The sequence below is a fragment of the Ochotona curzoniae genome, unplaced genomic scaffold, assembly GCF_017591425.1.
Source record: "Ochotona curzoniae isolate NIBS_2020 unplaced genomic scaffold, NIBS_Ocur_1.0 contig_50, whole genome shotgun sequence".
In the NCBI taxonomy this organism is placed as follows: Eukaryota; Metazoa; Chordata; class Mammalia; order Lagomorpha; family Ochotonidae; genus Ochotona; species Ochotona curzoniae.
In genome coordinates, this window is record NW_024466446.1 from 8,515,873 (window position 1) to 8,529,952 (window position 14,080).

Here is a 14,080-nt window from a genome sequence, read left to right on the forward strand (position 1 = left end):
CTTGCCAGTGCATTAAATGCCACTCTGGGCCTGAACGCTAAAACTCATTAGACTAGGTGCAGTGATATTGACCTCAAAGGAGGTGACTCTCTCTGTCCAAGATTGGTGTTTTACCCGCCGAGCCCCTGGGCTCCCTCGTATCTTGTTGTGTTAGGAGGCCCATGGCCCTGCGGAGTCAGAGGCTCTATGTAAAAAACAAAAAACGTTGGTAACTCCAAAGAGCATTGAAAGCCGTCGTTGTTCAACCTAGAGAGTTTCTTTTTTTTTCCAGGACTTCCCTTTGATCTATCACGTCTCATGGCAGATTCGCCGAAAGGAGCAACATGAAAGAATAGGATAGGAACTGTGGACAGTAGGCAAAAGGTTAGGTAGGCTTCTCCCAGGAAGTAGTTCTGAGCAAGATGTACCAATTGCACTTTTGGAAAGGTTACCAGAGAATCCAAGAGGTTTATATTGCTGCTCAAGTTAATTTATTGCAATGAACCAATCTAGTTGACACTTGCTTATCACCTCTTAGCCGTACTGAGCCCATGGAGGAAGGTCCTAACACAGACGGAAGCCCACTCTAATTGCTGCTTCCCTGAGCTCATTCTAAATATCAATGCCTTGCCTTGATGGACTTACCTTCTTATTTTTTATGTGCCTACAAGAAACACTCAGCAATGGCCCATCACCACATGAGCATCTGTCAGAGTTTTTGAGCGGTTATAAGGACCAGTCATTGAGCAGACAGGGAAGCGAGTCAGTGGTGAATCTGTTGTCTTTATGTGTTAAAGTCCGCTCTCCCCTGCCCACCTTGCTGGGAGGAAAAGGGTCTTTGGGAAATGCCATTCAACACTGATCTTCTTACCACAGTTTTCTTCATCTTCTCCACTGTCACAATCACTTTCACCATCACATCTCCAGGACACTGGGATGCACTGGGTAGAACGGGCGCCACAGCTGATTTCATTTATGCGGCATGTTCTCATATCTGTTGATGATATACAGTCTCAAAAGAGCCTCAAAAAACAGGTGACTTCCTGTGCTCTCTGGAAGTGGTAACACCTGTCACTCAGTGTGACCTGGCACATGGATGAGGCCTGCCTCACTGGTCCTGGCCAAGGAAGATCCCTCTCCAGCTCCATTCTTTAGAAACCTTGCCAACCTACGCCACCTGGCAGGGCACCCAAGAGTCCTGACCATGTCACTCCTCAAGGTTCCATGGCGTGCTCAGTTCTGGCCTTTGTTTTACTTGGCACACTGAAGTTTGTTGGCTGACCCGCTCCAAGACCATTATCTGATGGATATAGTAAATGGTCATGTGCAGACATTATCACCTAATCCCAAATTCTGTAAAGGCCAGGTGATGTAACACGTATGAAATCTTCCACTGCCTGGCTTCCTTATTAGCCTCCCTCCTAGTCTCCTCCTGTTTTCATCTTGCAGAGCAGGGACATGCCCTGATTCTCAACTTCACCAGATCATTCTCCACTGAATCCCGGGGCCACATCTTTTACAAAATCTGTCTTGAATTCGCAGGCCTTTAATTCACCTGACTTCTCTGTTCTGACAACAGCTCCCCTCATTGCTTGCCTGGAAAGCCAAAAGCAACATCCTGACGGCCTTTCCTGCTTTGTTTTCATTTGTCATCATATTCTGTATCAAACTTTGTTCACGGTAGCCCTCCTCTTTAACCACCTCAACAAGTATCTCCTGCCTCATAAAGGACCCTAAGACTTTACATCAGCATGCAAATGACCTCAGGTTATACGATCCCAAACCATCTTCCTCAATGCTCTCATCGACTTTTTCCCTATGCATCAGCCTAGGGACAGAGACAGATTCACGTGTATTCCTATTGTTTTAGTAATTGGAGGTTACATGTGTGTTAAACCCACCAAATCACACTGTTACTAGCCATCTTACCGATTCAGTAACAGATTTTTAATAAAATGGGAAGCATTGCTGCTGGCCCTCAGGGAACCCTCCCAGTCTGACTTAGCTTCCAGGACTAGTGTTTCCATCTGCTCAGAGTCGTCATTATCCAACATTTGAAATCTATGCACCTAGTCAAGGAGTTCTTAATCAGATCTGCTGGCTGCATTCTTAAATAGCCAACGTTGAAGCTGCCCAAGAGAATGTCAGTCTTGTTAGACCAGGGAGAACGTTTCTTTGAAAGAGACTGTTGGACTGTTCATAACTTGTCTGACCTTGGAGTCAGTGGGCCTCAAAGAAAAAACAATACCGAGGAGTAAATTAAGCAATGCTCAGAGCAATGAGACACAGAACGACTCGGAAAAGTGGAATTCCAAAAGCAAGTCACACTCACGGCACTGCTCTGGGCTTTCATCAGAGCCGTCTTCGCAGTCAGGGTCTCCATCACACTGCCACCGGTTGGGAATGCACTGGCCGTTGTTGCACACGAAGTCAGACTCGGCACACGTCTTCTTCACTACAGGGGTTGAGTTACAGGATTAAACTGGAAGCCTACAACCCTACCTTCACATCAGAGCTAAAGTCGCATTTTGACACGTTGGATTATTATCCAACTGCAAAAACCCAGAACAATTTGCAGGGTTTTTTATTTTTTCATTGTTGTTGTTGTTGTTGTTGTTGTTGTTGTTGTTGTTGTTGCAGTTCCAGGGGGAGGAAACACATTTGAGAAAAGTGAAAGATACTGAAATCAAGGCAAAAGAAACGTGGCCCATGATTTCACATCCTAGGGATAGACCTGACAATCAACTTCTAATGCTGAGTTGAAGCAACACTTGAATTTTCTTTCTGAATTTCTTCCTTGTTGTTCAGGGACTTGGTAAGCGTTATACTCCACTTTCCTCAGACCAGGTGATTTATAAAGGAGAGAAGCTTAGTTTGGTTCAAAATAATGGAGGCTGGAATGTTCAAGAACATGGGACCAACATCTATGGAGCTTCTGGTGAGGGTTCTATGCTGTGCCATGCCACAGTGGGAAAATAGAATGGCAGGCAGTTGCATACAGAAGGGCTAAAACCATCTGCTCTTTTCATAACTGATCCAGTCGCTCACACACTGACACACACACACACACACACACACACACACACACACACACACACACACACAGCCTTGTTTCTGAAGAATCTCATCCCTTCTAGAATTCGCCATTGTCTCTCAGCCCTACTATATGGGGAGTCCTATTTCAATGGGAGCTTCATAGGGAACAGACCATGTTGCAACCACAGTTAAAATTGTAGCACATACAAGTTTAAGCACCAAATGTCCCAGCCCCTGGCGAGGACACAATATCCTGTTTGTTATGAACTAAATGCCTGTTCCCACTCCAAATTCACATGTGGAAGTGGTAGTCCTAGTTGCAATGGGATTTGGAGAAGTCATGATGATAGAACCCTTTTACGAATGGGATTAGAGCCTGTGTGCTTGTTTTCTGTTCTCCTACATTTGAGGCAAACTATAAAGCAGAAAGAGAAGCAATCATGAGGCATCAGATCTGCTAGCATCTCAATCTGCAGCCTCTAGAACTATGAGAAAGTTTGGGGGCTTAATGTATCTGGTTTTGTTGTTGTTGTTGTTGTTAACGAAAAGGAAAGGGACCAAAACTCTGTGTTCAGGGCAACTGAATATGCCCATTTACTACACATAGAGGCCAAGCTCCTGTACCGAGGACAGCTATCCATGGTGGTACACTAAGACCCAGGAACTCACGCAATAGGGAGTAGAGGGGACTTGGAGGCAAGTGTACTGAGGTAGGCATCTTTACAACTCAAAGCAAGTGTGCAGTTAACAGCATGTCGAGGTGCACACAGAGGACATGACGGTCAGCTCTTCAAGGACAGCACTGGACGTGAACTGCCTCATCAGAGGATGGAAAGCAGGATAGGTTGGAGGATCTGGCCAAGCTTTGCCCCATGTTTCCGGTTCTCTGGATGCACCCAAGTGGACTTTGTCAATCAGTCCATTTTGGAAACATGTTCTAAGCCCTGGAACTGCGAAGTTGACAATGTCTCAGGGCTATCAAAGCCACTCAAGTAACATCCTTGGAGTACTCTTCCCCATATCAGAGTCTGTAGGATCTCATGAAAGGACCATCTCCCATCCCCAGGAGCTGATGCTGTTTGATAGCAAGGAGCAGTCCTCTCCCCTTCCTCTCCGTGGACGCAGGAGTTAGAAATAAACTCAGACTACTGAAACATATGTCCTACCCAGCCTTCTCTATAAGCTCCTTTCCCCACCCTAATCTGAGATTCACATGGACATGGCATCGCCCTGAACTACGTAAATAATATTTAAAAAAATAAAATGAAAAGATTTCATGGCAACATGACACATTTTAGTTCTTCCCGGCAAAGGCTAGGCTAATATCAGTGAGCTAGAAGATGTTAAAGTTGCCAGTGCCAGCATCTGAAAATGACTGCTAGCATTACAGCAGCTCAAGGAAAGGTGTTACTTCTGCTGCTGCTAGTTCTTCCTTGGGCAGGTCTTTCCGCTATAAAGACGTCTGTAATACGACATATGACCTTGTCTAAACAGAGACAGTGGTGGTGCGAAGACACCATGCAGCACCTCAGGAAGGTAAGCACAGACTAGGAGTGCCTAAAGCTACCCAGGAAATCATAGCAACAGCAAGAGGAGTCTTGTTGAAGGAGCCACAGTCTTTCTTTCCCTATGTGCCCTTACTCCCCACCTCAATCACCTCTGGTGTTATCCTTCTGCAACAAACACTGTGTGAGGGAAAATTGCTTGAAAGTGTACAACTGGCAGAAAATTTGAAAAGGACTGTTGCTAGTTAGGAAATTTAACCCGGGAAGAACCCTCCGGTGTAACTTTATATACTGAAGAGAGGAGAGACTGTGACTATAGTGACATTTTTTTCACAACTCAGGGTGACATCGGCAAGCTTTGCTGATTCAGAAAGCATTCTACGTTTCCCTGAATTGTGTAGTCAAGGAAACAAGATAAGCCACAAGAGTCCTTAGATGCACACCTGTTTCTAAAATCCCCCCCAAAACGTTCAAGCCCCAGTGTTAGCAGATGAAGTGTTAAAGATCATATCCTCTCGAGAGTGGAGGGAGAGGCCAGAGGGTCTGAAAGGTTAGTTGCTTTAATTCAAATGTTTGATCTTCTGAAGTTGCAAAAGGGCGAGAGCATGGGAATGGTTATAAAAGAGACCACCTGCTTTTTCCAAAGCAGCAAATGTCGAGGATACGAAAGAAATGGTTGTAAAACAAGTGGGCAAAGGACAACTGGGGACAGACAACCGCTCTAGAGTTCATCTAGCTCTAATCTATGCATAAACTGGGAGGGTGAAGAAACGCTATTTCAGCTGCACCTAGAGATCATAAAAATGTGGATGGACCACAGAGGAAGAGGATTATCAGTGGCGTACTGAAGGCATCGAAGTTACTGATTAAACAGCTCCACCTGTCAGAAAACAATGAGTTATTGGGAGTGATGGAAGCTGTGTAGTTTATAGAATCTTAAGCCAAGTTGACTAAGTGTGCCGGTTGAGATGCTCCCAAGAAGCCTAGAGAAAATTGTAATCTCGCTGTGTATCAGCAGGTTAGGAAAAATAGGAGATGACTTTAAAAGTTTTCAATAATTGCATAGCTCTTCTGTCTCCCAAGGGCACACCTCCAAGCAGCTCGCAGAGCCACCCAGAGTGAAGCTCTCACGTCTCTTCCCAGGATGCAGAAACCAGAGCAGAAGTGTTGTTTCAAACTTCATGGCTAATATGTATCATGGAAAATGATGCATGCATTTGTGACTCTCTTGCATCAATATTAAACATGTCTTTTAGTTCCTACAAACATTCCAAAGCAGCCTTCAATACCTGATGTTTCCTACTTGACTGATTTAAGTTTTTTTTGTACACCCAACTCCTCTCTTTCAAACTCTTCTATAGCATGTGGCCAGTCCAGGGGATTTTTTGCAGAGATTGTTTCAGAAGAAGCCAGCAGTGACCACTAGGATGACCCAGGATGTTTTCTACCAACTCGAGTGGATGATAAAAGATTATCACAACATAAAGAGAATAAGTACTTTGTAGGAAAAAGAAATGCATTTTGCCCACTGCACAGATTAGAATACAGGGAAAACTCGCACTTATACCAATTTAAGAGTTAACATGAGTGAGGACCCTCTAGTGAAATATTCAGAGAACTAGATCACCTAGGTAACCCAGAAATAGCAGGGAACTCAATGTCTGCTGTGGTAGATTAAACTCTACTTTGGGTTAAAAATGCAAATGTTGGAAAAGTGTTTCACGTGGAAACTATTCTTGGTCCTTAGGCTGCAAATAAGTTTCTTGCACAGGAACGTGGAGTGGGTTTTTTCAGGAGTCCCATCTGCATATTGGCATGGAAACCAACATGATGGTCTTGCTTAGAGACATTAAGCATCGAGCCATATGTGCCGCGATGTTTGTCCTGTGACATTTCAACAACTGTGCCTGAAGAAGTCAGGAAGGGCATGACAAGATGGCTGGTGTGGAGCCCGCATTTAGTTTCTACGTGGCTCCCACACTTCTGGTTGTATCGTTTTATCTGCATTTCAAAACTTTCAAAAAATCCATGACAGTGTTAGCATCACTATTCATACAATGCATTGTGGCAGGATTTCTGCAACCAAGGACAGTAAGGCTGTGACATAAACATCAGCATGCATTCAAGATACCTGAAGGTGACCTTGACATGAGGTTGTAGGGACTGCAGACACGGGCATTTCTCCGTGTTCTTAGATGCTGATCAATGGCTATGAGGTTGGATTCCCATTCTCTTGGGAAGGGAGCGCCTTCCGCCTTGTTTAATGCTTTCGACTGAGCAATTTTAGTCTAGGCAGGGAATTGTAACAAGAACCCTTATCTGATCTTTCATCTGTGCTGGCTAGTAGTTTCCATGCCAGGGGTAGATTAACCCCTCAGAAACTTTAAGGGGACTTTGTAGCGTCCATGCATTCTTTCCTTTCTGGGTTCAGAGCCATTTGAGAATTAAAAAGAAAAAAAAATCACTTCTAAGTGGTCTTCTGTCTGCTTCTATTTTTAGTCTTCCCCTTGCTTTTCCCCCAGCTTCCTACAGCCCCATGTCTGCCTGACCTGCGATAAACCAGGTCCTGTCATTTGAAAGGAACTTCACCTTATCTCCAGCATTCTACACTTGAGATGATAACCTCGTGTCACATCTATTCAATGACCTCCCTCAAGACCAGGAAGCAGAGATTCTTTGGACTCGCAGCATTTCTTAGGAGTGGACTTTGTTTGCCGAATCTCAGAGCATTGGCAGAAGCCAAGATAACATCATCGAATTTCAACACAACATATAAGTCCAAGTCAGGTGGCAGGTGAGATTGGCACCCTCTCCACTCACCACAGTTCTTTTCATCACTGCCATCAGCACAGTCTTCGTCCCCGTCACATTTCCACAGCTGGGTAATGCAGCGGCCATTGGTACACTGGAATTGGGAGGCTTCGCACTTGGTTTTTCTCCCTAGAATCAGGAAGGCACGCTTAGCAAAGTGAGGACCAAAGGCTGACACATTTGAGAGGCAACTCCCCCAAGACCACCCACCTACAATGAGGAGTACGGAAGGGGGAATGCAGACTGGGCACGCTGGATGGGTCTCGAGACAATGACTCACTGTCCCTGAGTTCACGGCTGGACCCATGCTACATCGAGGCACTAGATTTCCCATCGTCACTTGCCATGAGGCATGACCAAGAGACTTAACGTTCTGGTCTATCGTATGTAAACAGAAAAAATGGCACTGTGCAAGCTCTAGGACATAGAGTTGCGTGCTGGGATGTGTAATCACGGCAGGCTGCATACGTGACGGTGCTGCTGTGACATCATAAAGGACCCGAGAAACCTAATGCCCAGTGAATGCACAGCTGGGAGGGAGAGGTCGTAGCAAAGGAAACTGGATGGGAATTAGAAAGAAGAAACAACAACTGCAAAGAGAACAAACAGAGAAGGGGCTCGCTGATATTTCTGCAGATTCCAACAAGTTCCTTAAAAAGTTGCAAAACGTGGACCTCAGACCCCAGATCTTTCCTTCCTAAAGAGGAAGGCTCATACTGTATTATCTGCATATAAGTAAATGTATGAAAACAAAAACAGTCACCATGGACACGGTTGTGCCACGCACCTCGCTTCCTCCAGAAGAAGGCCTTGTCATCACAGCTGACAGCTCCAAGACCTTCTCTGGGGATAAGACATGAGATGGAAGACCTCAAGGATCTTGGCTCTGTGTAGGCCCAGGCTGACTCTGTGTGTGTGTGTGTGTGAGTTTTTAAAAGTTCTAGAAAGGAAGAGTAATGTAGAAATATAAAGAGATTGATAGGCTGTACATTCAAAACTATTTTTGTGTAGCTTTAGCATGTTTTTGGTGTTTCAAGTGATGTTATTACTCAAGGGTTCGAAAAGGAAATTATGAAGTGAAAGTTTTAGTAAGTGTAGGTCCGTTTATAGAAATACTTTAAAAAAATTAATTTAAAGGATCTTAAGTGTGTAGTGTATAAAGTCTACTGTGGCATTCACTTATTACATTCATATATATGAATATATACAGTACATATAAATACTGTCACAAATATATATTCATACATATTCATATATATGTGTGATAAACAAACACACACACATACAGCATATATAAATACTGTGGCATTCACTTTCTGCTGAGTCACCCAGGGCAACTTCCAGTCCCAAGTCTCCCTTTGTGAGAAGTGCCCTTTTCAAGTGTATCTTATTTTATGTTTTGTATTGCATTTTTACTACACTCTTTATGCCTAGGTATGTTTACAAACACCACTGTTTTACAGTGGCCTACAGTGTTGAGTACAGAAGCTGTATAAGTTGGTAGCCTAGTAACAGTGGGCTGTACCCTGTAGCCAAGGTGTGGAATAAGCTATGCCATCTAAGTTCATATTAAGTATGCTCTGTGATATTCACACAATGGCAAACGCGCCGTATGACTCAATTCTCAGAACCGTATCCTCCATGACTGAGCACTGCCATGACCGTCCCCTTGCTTTGATCTTGTCTGGTTCCTGAAGTCAGGTGGCTGGATGAAGTGATTTCAGGACAGTAGAGCCAAGACAGAATGAACCCAGAATGCCCTTTGTCCAAAGGGCCATCATGTCTGCCACAGGAACTCGGTTCGCATTTGTTTAAGCCATCTGTGTTGCAACAATTACACAGCCAGTCCTTTCATGGATTTCCTGTCCACATCCACACTCTTATTCATGAATACTATTCCCAGTATGAGCAAGATAAAAAAGATGAAGAGGCTAATTGAGGTTGAAATCCGTGGTTCCACATCTTACAAATTGAGGCCGAAGTGGAAAGGGCAATGTTTATCATACAATCCCAAGTAAAATGAAAACTATCAGCTAAGTAAAGAGGGAAAGGGAGTCCATTTTTAATTTCACGGTAGAGATACAGACCTGGTTCTCTCACTCTGTGTTTGGATATTTAAGTTCTACAACGGCATGGACTAAGACTTGTTAAATAGGACACTGAGTTTCTTTCCTGGCACAGGACCCAGCCACTGTGCAGGTGTTTCTTCTCATTCACAGCAATGTCCAAAAGGAGGATGCGATGTGTGTGTGTGTGTGTGTGTGTGTGTGTGTGTGTGTGTGTGTGTATGTGTGTTTGCACGCAAGATGAGACAAATGAAGCAGGTGCAGTGGCTTGCAGCACATAGACACACATTCTCAAACAAACCAGTGAAATCCTATAGCTGGGGCTGATGGCTCAGAGGAGGTTTGTAACAGCAAGTCCTGCGATTTCCTGCCACCTTTCAGCTTCTGCAGCTGTGGCCTCTGGCCTCAGACGGGATCCCGCAGCGACTAGCACAGACTGGAACTCTTGTGCTGTGTGCACAATACTCTGGCTGGTCCCACTCGTATCAGCTCCTCCCTGCTGTCTAGAAGTATTCTGTGCTTTGTGGATAATTGTCAGGGACAGTCTGGTTTGCTCTGAATCATGGTCGCCATCCACATGTGACCATCCCCTGTTGGAAAAACACTCGTCTACCATTCTCTTCCCAAGTGACTGGCCAACCTAGGACCCAGCTACACAGCAGTAGGACTTAGCCACATTTCCTATCTCCATTCCTCAGTATGTATTCAGTCTACAAATCTCTTCCTGGATGTGCGATACCAGGAATTTGGGACAGAGAATGTTAAGAGTGCAGTGGCAGCTCTTAGGAAGCACCACTTGCTTCTCTTTATGCAAGAGGACTTTGCAAGTTTTGTCAAAAATGGAATTTTAAAATACATATTTTTTTTTTCAAAGGAAACATTTGAAATCTATGCTTACCAGGGGTCTGCAAAAGGTTGATACGGGGGTTGATGCCTTGGTGCAACAGGCTAACGCTTTTTGCCTGCCGTGCATGCATTCCATCTGTGCATCGGTTGTTCCATGTGAATCCTGGCTGTTCCACAGCTGATTCAGCTCCCTGCTAAAGGCCCGGAAAGCAGTGGAGGATGGACCAAGTGCCTTGGCACCTGCACCCATGTGAAAGATCTGGAAACAGTTCCCAGCTTCAGGCCGGCCCAACTCCAGCCATCGTGGCCATCTGGGGACTTGATGAACCAGTGGATAAAAGATTCTCATTCTCTCTTTCTCTCCCTCCCCGCCCCCCATCTCTCCTCCTCTCTTTCTCTGTCCTTCTCTTTAACTCTGTCCTGCCAATGAAGAATTTAAAAGGATTTAAAACCTTGTATTGTGTCCAACTAAGCTAAATCAACAAATGAATGTGCATATTAGAAAGATAGGAAAAAGTATTCTTGTTGGTTGATTTACCCTCCAAATGCCTGCCATGGCCAGGGCTGGGTCTGGCTCAAGCCAGGAACTCAACTGAGGTCAGCCACATGGGTGGAAGGAATGCAACGCCTTGAGCCACCACCACTGTTCCAAGCATCGGTATCAACAGGAAGCTGGAGGAGGAATTTCCCCACAGTGGCTTAACCAATACACTGAATTCCCCCCCCCCCCCCCCCCCCCGTCCTGAAGTCCTTTTGTACTACTGAACCCAGTAGGAGGGACCTGCCTTTTCTTCCCCTCCCCTGGACTGCCATTGTCTTCTCAACCTGCCAGTATTTTGACTATTCTTGATGCTTATTGAGTTCAATATCCTCATCATTCCTTACATCAGTGGAGGACCATTGGTGTAATCTGACAACATAAGTATAAATATGCTGGGAAAGAATACTGGAGCTGCGGTTGGGATACACTTGACAGGTAAACAGAGTTAGATGGTTTCGGTTATCAAAGATGACAACACAGTGAGATTAAAAACACATTCCTGGGCCTGGCACAATGGTTCAGTTGGCTAATCTTCCCCCTTGCGTGCATCAGGATAACATATGGGGCTGGTTTGTGTCCAGTTGCGCTGTTCCCACCGAGAATACTCCTTATGGCCTGAGAAAGTAGCAGAGAATGTCTCAAGTGCTTGGGACCCTGCATCCACATGGCAGACCCAGAAGAAGCTCCTGTCTCCTGGCTTCAGATCAGCTCAGTTCTGGCTGCTGTGACCATTTGGGGAGTGAACCATTGAGTGGTTGGAAGATTTTGCTGTCTCTGCTTCTCTCTATAAAACCTGCATTTCCATTAAAAATCAATAAAGCTTTAAACCTGGACCTGGCACGATAGCCTAGTGGCTAAATCCTTGCTTTGCATGCACAGGGATTCCATATGGGCATCAGTTTGTCCTGGCTGTCCCACTTCCCATCTAGTTCCCTGCTTGTGGCCTGGGAAAGCAGTAGAGCATGGCCCAAAGTCTTGGGACACTACATTCGCATGGTTGACCCGGAGGAGGCTCCTGGCTTCAGATTGGCTCGGCTCTGGCCATTGTGATCACTTGGGGAGTGACCCAGCGTATGGAAGATCATTCTGTCTGTCCTTCTCTCTGCAAATCTTACTTTGCAATAAAAATAATAAATTTTTTAAAAATAAAAATAAAAACACTATCCTATGCATACAGTCAAAAGCTAATAGTCACTTATAGAGTGACTTGAAACTACCTGAAAGAACTCCTTAAACTAGATTTTTTTGTTTGTTCATTAGTTTTGACAGACGAAAGAGGCAGGGACAGACAGCTCCCATCCTCTGGCTTATTGTTAAGATGCATGCAACACTGGGCATGGGAGTGGGCTGGGCTGAGGCTGGCAAGCTAGAATTCAGTCTAAGTCTCTTATGAAGTGGCTGGGAACCGAGTACTGGAGTCATTGCCTGCTGTTTTCCAGCGTTTGCATTTGCAGAAAGATGCATCAGGAGCCTAGACTCAAACCTAAGGACTCCAACATGGTTTGCAGGTGTCTTAGGCATCCTGGCTGACATCGTAATTGCTGGGTATACCTCTCCCCGCCTAGCAATTCAGAAAAAAAATGAATTTGGAGTTACAGATTCTAGAGACACCATAGCTTGCCTGGGATTTAAAATGCCAATATAATACCCTTTTTCCTTATTATTCGGTTATTTGTATTGGAAAAGCAGATTCGCAGAGAGAAGGAGAGACAGAAAGATTTTCCATCCACTGGTTTGCCCTTCAAATGACCACAACAGCCAGTGCTGAGCTGATCTGAAGGCAGCAGCCAGGAGTCTTCTCTGAGTTTTCTACAGGGGATGCAGCGCCCCAAGGCTGTGGGCCATCCTCGACTGCTTTCCTAGGCTGTAGGCAGGGAGCTGGGAAGTGGAGCAGCCAGGACACAGACCAGGGCCCCTATGCGATCCCAGCACTTTGCAAGGGGAGGATTAACCAGTTAGCCAATTGCGCCATTGCACCAGGCCCCCAACTTGATCTGCTAAGGCTGGGAGTCTACAATGACCTTCCACGGCATCTCCGCGGTTAGCTCCAGCATGCAAGCTAGCATTAACAATTGCAGCAACTCTGCTGCCAGCGTGTGTGATGAGCAGGCTGGTGATGGGTGAGAGCATTTTCTGACTTCTCTCTCCGCTAGCCTAAGACACAAGGAAGTTCATTTTCTACTTTTTCTCACCCCTGCAGGTGTCCATTTCCTCCTGACTTTGGCCTGATGGGCATAATGTCATTTAAATCTCAATTCAAACATACTAGTTTGTTTTGTTTTGTTTTGTTTTGGCATTCCACTGGCATCAGGAATACAATGCCCTACCGCCACACTATAACACCACTCCTAGTTTAACAGAGAACTGAATGACTGGGGAGGGGTGGGAAGCTTTGCATCTTAATGTCCGAGGCATTTTTGAGAGATGGCTGCTAGGCAGGAAGTGCTCCCCAGTTGTGCTTCGTTTTCCTGATTTCTGCCGGGCAGGGAGAATTCAAACTGCAACACTGTGGGTTTTTCTCTCCCAGGTTCTCAAATAGTCTCCCTTTGCACTGCTCGTACTCCACTGGGACCCACAGAATTTAAAGCACCAACTGCGTTAAGGAGCTTTGCGTTTCCAATGCTTTGGGGGGATTACAGGATTGTGAGCTCGTAGTCTATTTCCATCCATGAATGTTAAGTCTCAAGTTCAGTATTATACTTTCATAAAAGGGCCAGACAAAATATGAAATCGCCCTCACCCTAGGTTCTCACTTTTAGGCCGACGCCAATGATGCCTTAAAACCTAGAAGCACTAGGCACTCCCTATTCCAGGGTCTGCTCTGAAAAGTAAAAGAGCTGGAGCAAAATGCAACAGTTCCTCAAAACCATGGAGTATCACAGGAAATGCCTCATCGTCAGTGGGTGATTGAGGTAGGAGGGCCATGATATCTGGGGTCCTGGGAGGCAGGTGGGCATCCCACTTCTGTTTCCAAGAAGTGGACTTTATTTTGAAGACTGCAGTATCACATGGTGGTATGAAAATGGCTCTTTGACCTGGAGAAATTAAATGTCTAGGTTTCCCTCTAGCTCTGATGCTTGGAGCCATCCAAACATTAGCCCAAGGAAGTTTCTATACCTTCTCAAGACTACTTAAAATTGTAGTAAAGGGATTCCCCAAAGAACGGAAGCTTTGCTCACTTCCACTGTCACCGACAGGGATGAGGTCAGACTGTGCCAACTGTTCCAGGAGCCTTGCTTGCCTGAATAGTTTACGCTGCTACCCACACACACACACTGGCTCCAAGAGACTCAGGT

The 14,080-nt window shown here is 45.2% G+C and overlaps 1 protein-coding gene across 2 annotated transcripts in view; it reads right to left on the reverse strand.

Moving 5' to 3' along the window:
• Positions 1 to 14,080, reverse strand: part of VLDLR (very low density lipoprotein receptor) — a 36,269-nt gene that overhangs the window by 12,711 nt on the left and 9,478 nt on the right. For both annotated transcript variants that reach the window (XM_040988905.1, XM_040988906.1), the window contains exons 2-4: positions 7,341 to 7,460; positions 2,312 to 2,434; positions 851 to 973 (exon numbers count right to left, since the gene is read on the reverse strand). In XM_040988905.1, coding sequence (XP_040844839.1) covers positions 851 to 973; positions 2,312 to 2,434; positions 7,341 to 7,460 — 366 coding nt within the window. The remainder of the gene's footprint in view (positions 1 to 850; positions 974 to 2,311; positions 2,435 to 7,340; positions 7,461 to 14,080) is intronic.